The sequence below is a fragment of the Nematolebias whitei genome, chromosome 12 (assembly GCF_014905685.2).
Source record: "Nematolebias whitei isolate Nwh7 chromosome 12, NemWhi1, whole genome shotgun sequence".
Lineage (NCBI taxonomy): Eukaryota > Metazoa > Chordata > Actinopteri > Cyprinodontiformes > Rivulidae > Nematolebias > Nematolebias whitei.
The window spans coordinates 2201254-2204567 of record NC_056509.1 but is presented as its reverse complement, the minus strand read 5'-3'; the positions used below and the strand labels follow the sequence as shown (position 1 = coordinate 2204567).

The following is a 3314-nucleotide window of genomic DNA, read 5'->3' as shown; positions in this document are numbered from 1 at the left end:
TATACACATATACAGGCATTTTAAACCCTTCCCACACTCTTTCAGTATTGTAAACAATGTTTGTAAACTGTGTAAAAGAGACAGCATGTCATGATTTCATCTCCCTGCCTCCTCAGCTCTTTGCCTCCTGTAAGCACTCTTGACATGTGTTGCAGGTAGTCCTTTGCGCAGCACAAATAACTTAAAAAAGGCATTTTTTTATTGGCACGTTGACAGACTTCTGCTGTAAATTGACTGTTTTATTTGAAGGGATTTTAATTTAAATTTTGCAGCTCATGTAGTCATTTGAAACCTGTAAGAATTTCTTTAAATTTCCATAAAAAGTTTTTTTTCTCCTCTGCCAATAAAACAATCATGGCTTCATACCTTGTGATTTATGAATGACTATGTCATCCAGGAGGGTTTTTCAAAATGAATCAATGACTGAATGAATGACTGAATGAATGACTGAATGACTGAATGAATGACTGAATGACTGAATGAATGACTGAATGAATGACTGAATGACTGAATGAATGAGTGAATGACTGAATGAATGAGTGAATGACTGAATGAATGAGTGAATGAGTGAGTGAATGAATGTCCGGTGATAAATCCAGAGTGGTGTCTTCCACAGCCTTGCTGACTGTGGCGTGGCTCGGACACTAGATGGCGCTCAAAGCAAAATGACAGGAAACCGTTGTACCTTTCTGCACCGCAGAAGAAGAACAACCGGACGCAGTCTCCAATCGGTGTTTTCTTCACGTGGGTTGACTGCACGAGCTCTCCGTTAATCAGAACTGTTTGAACCAGAAACCAAAATGACGCAGTGTGACGGAGTCTTGTAAGTATTTGTGAATGTTCGTGTTCCCGTGCTTGTGAGTCAGTGTCTGTCAGCTAGCTTGTTCTTGTTGTACAGGTGAGTCCCTCTGAGCCTCGGGCTCGTTTAGAGACACCTGATTTAAATCATAAAAACATGCGCGCTCAGTGGAACAAAGGAGAGAACGTGATATTAAAACAAATATTAACAGCTAGGTTGTAAAGCCATGTAGAAACGTAAAAACAAACACGTCAGATGTTTGAAGGTGGAGAGCTTCAGGTCTTTTTACAAGATGTTCCAGGAAACAGGAGCGGAGTAGGAGAAGGTCCTTTTGTCTAGTTCAGTCCTCACTGAGGGAACACTGCAGGTAATGATGTCCTGAGAGCGCACGCTGTAGCTGCACTCACACAGAGACATGTAGGAGGAGATGTATGAAGGCAGCAGACCAAGAAGTGATTTAAATATGAAAATTAATCCAGTTGAATCAAACAAACTCAATGAAAGGTTGGAACGATGAACATCCACATGGAAACTGGAAACGATCGGACATGATCTGCAATGACTCAATGAGACCACCTGTATGAATAAAGGTAAAAAAATCTGATGGATGAAATTACCAAACGGGTCACGGTGGACCAATGAAACGAGGCGTGGAGGAGAGAACAGGGAGGGGGAGTTGTGCCCCTTTGCAGCCACTCGATGTCAGTGTGACTCGTGTATTAAAGTGACACAGGAAGGTCGGTGGGAGGCTTGGATGACTGGTGGTGAGAAGTCGTTGACCAAAGCTGGCGGCATGCAAAGAGCTGCTTGGTCTCCGGTGTGCAGTGGATGCTGACAGCAGCACCTAAACACAAATCCATAAAGATGGTGATCGATGACTTCCTGCTAGGCTACCATATTTTATTTTGACCAGACGTGTTACTGGCACTGTTCAGAAAAAAACATTTGTTGTACGTATTTGTGTATGTGACCGGTATGTTTTTAATCAAAAGTCAAAAGAATCTTTCTGTGCAAGTATCTCATGGTACAACATGGACACATGTGGCTTATACACAAGTGTGGCCTATTTATCTACAAAATTAATATTGTTTTTAAATGTAGTGGGTGCAGCTTATATTTGGGTGCACTCAATAGTCCATAAATGACATAATTTCAATATTTTTTATAGATCTGCTCTGAAACATTCAGTGGATGAATTTAGACGACTTTTACCTCCAAGATTGAGTTTGTTGCTGCATAACATGATTTTGTCTTTCAACCATGTTTTTAACCTTCTGAACCAGGGGTGTGCATCTTCTGAACCAGGGGTGTGCATCTTCTGAACCATGGGTGTGCATCTTCTGAACCAGGGGTGTGCATCTTCTGAACCAGGGGTGTGCATCTTCTGAACCAGGGGTGTGCATCTTCTGAACCAGGGGTGTGCATCTTCTGAACCAGGGGTGTACATCTTCTGAACCAGGGGTGTGCATCTTTGTGTCTGGACATTCAATTCAAAATCATGTTTTCATTCAGAAACTGTTTTTATATTGCAACACTCAAAAATGTTGTTTAAATTATATAATTAAAAAGATGAAAAGATTAAACAATGTAAACAAATAGAACATTTATTTAAAACAATTTTAGATTATTTACTGTATCAAATATTTTTGATTAATTTTATATTTATACCAAAAATAGGAACAAATATAGGAGTGCATAAAATTATGTAACTTAAATTACCAGTATCCTGATGCATGCTCAATAATCCAGGTAGAACAATGTTTCCAAATATCTGGCGTCTGTACTCATCCCTTTAGTTGGCAGCTCAGAACACCACATACAGAACACCATGGACTTTGTGGATAAGGTGAGGGATGTCATCATGGAGACTGATGAAACAATGGTCTCTTTTGATGTCACATCACTCTTTACGTGCATTCCTGTTGATGATGCAGTAGAGGTGGTCAGTTTAAGATTAAAATCAGACACCACTCTGAGCAGCAGGACCACACTTTCCACAGAACAACTGTGTCAACTCTTGAAACTGTGCCTGCAGTCAACCTACTTCACATATGGGGAGCAATATTATAGGCAGAAACATGGGTGTGCTATGGGGTCTCCAGTTTCTCCTATTGTTGCCAACCTGTACATGGAGGAGGTAGAAAAGAGAGCCTTGACGTCCTTTTCAGGGACACCACCAAGTCATTGGTTCAGGTATGTTGACGACACCTGGGTTAAAATTAAATCTCAGGAAGTCCAACATTTTACTGACCACATCAACTCTGTGGATAAATACATCAAGTTCACACGAGAAGATGTAAAAAATGGTAAGTTGGCTTTCTTGGACTGTGAGGTCTCAGTCTCTGATAGAGGACATTTGCAAACTGAGGTGTACCACAAACCCACCCACACAGACCAGTATTTGCAGTTTGACTCCCATCACCCTTTGGAGCACAAGTTAGGAGTCATCAGGACTCTGTACCACAGAGCAGACAGCGTCCCCACTAGCTCAGGAGCCAGGCAGAAGGAGAAATCC

At 41.2% G+C, this 3314-nt stretch overlaps 1 protein-coding gene across 1 annotated transcript in view; it reads left to right on the top strand.

The window, feature by feature from the left end:
• Positions 1-704: 704 nt before the first annotated feature.
• rpf2 (ribosome production factor 2 homolog) overlaps positions 705-3314 on the top strand; it is a 72243-nt gene continuing 69633 nt past the window's right edge. The window contains exon 1 of the mRNA XM_037685690.1: positions 705-823. Within this exon, the coding sequence (XP_037541618.1) occupies positions 801-823 (23 nt within the window). The 5' untranslated portion in view covers positions 705-800. The remainder of the gene's footprint in view (positions 824-3314) is intronic.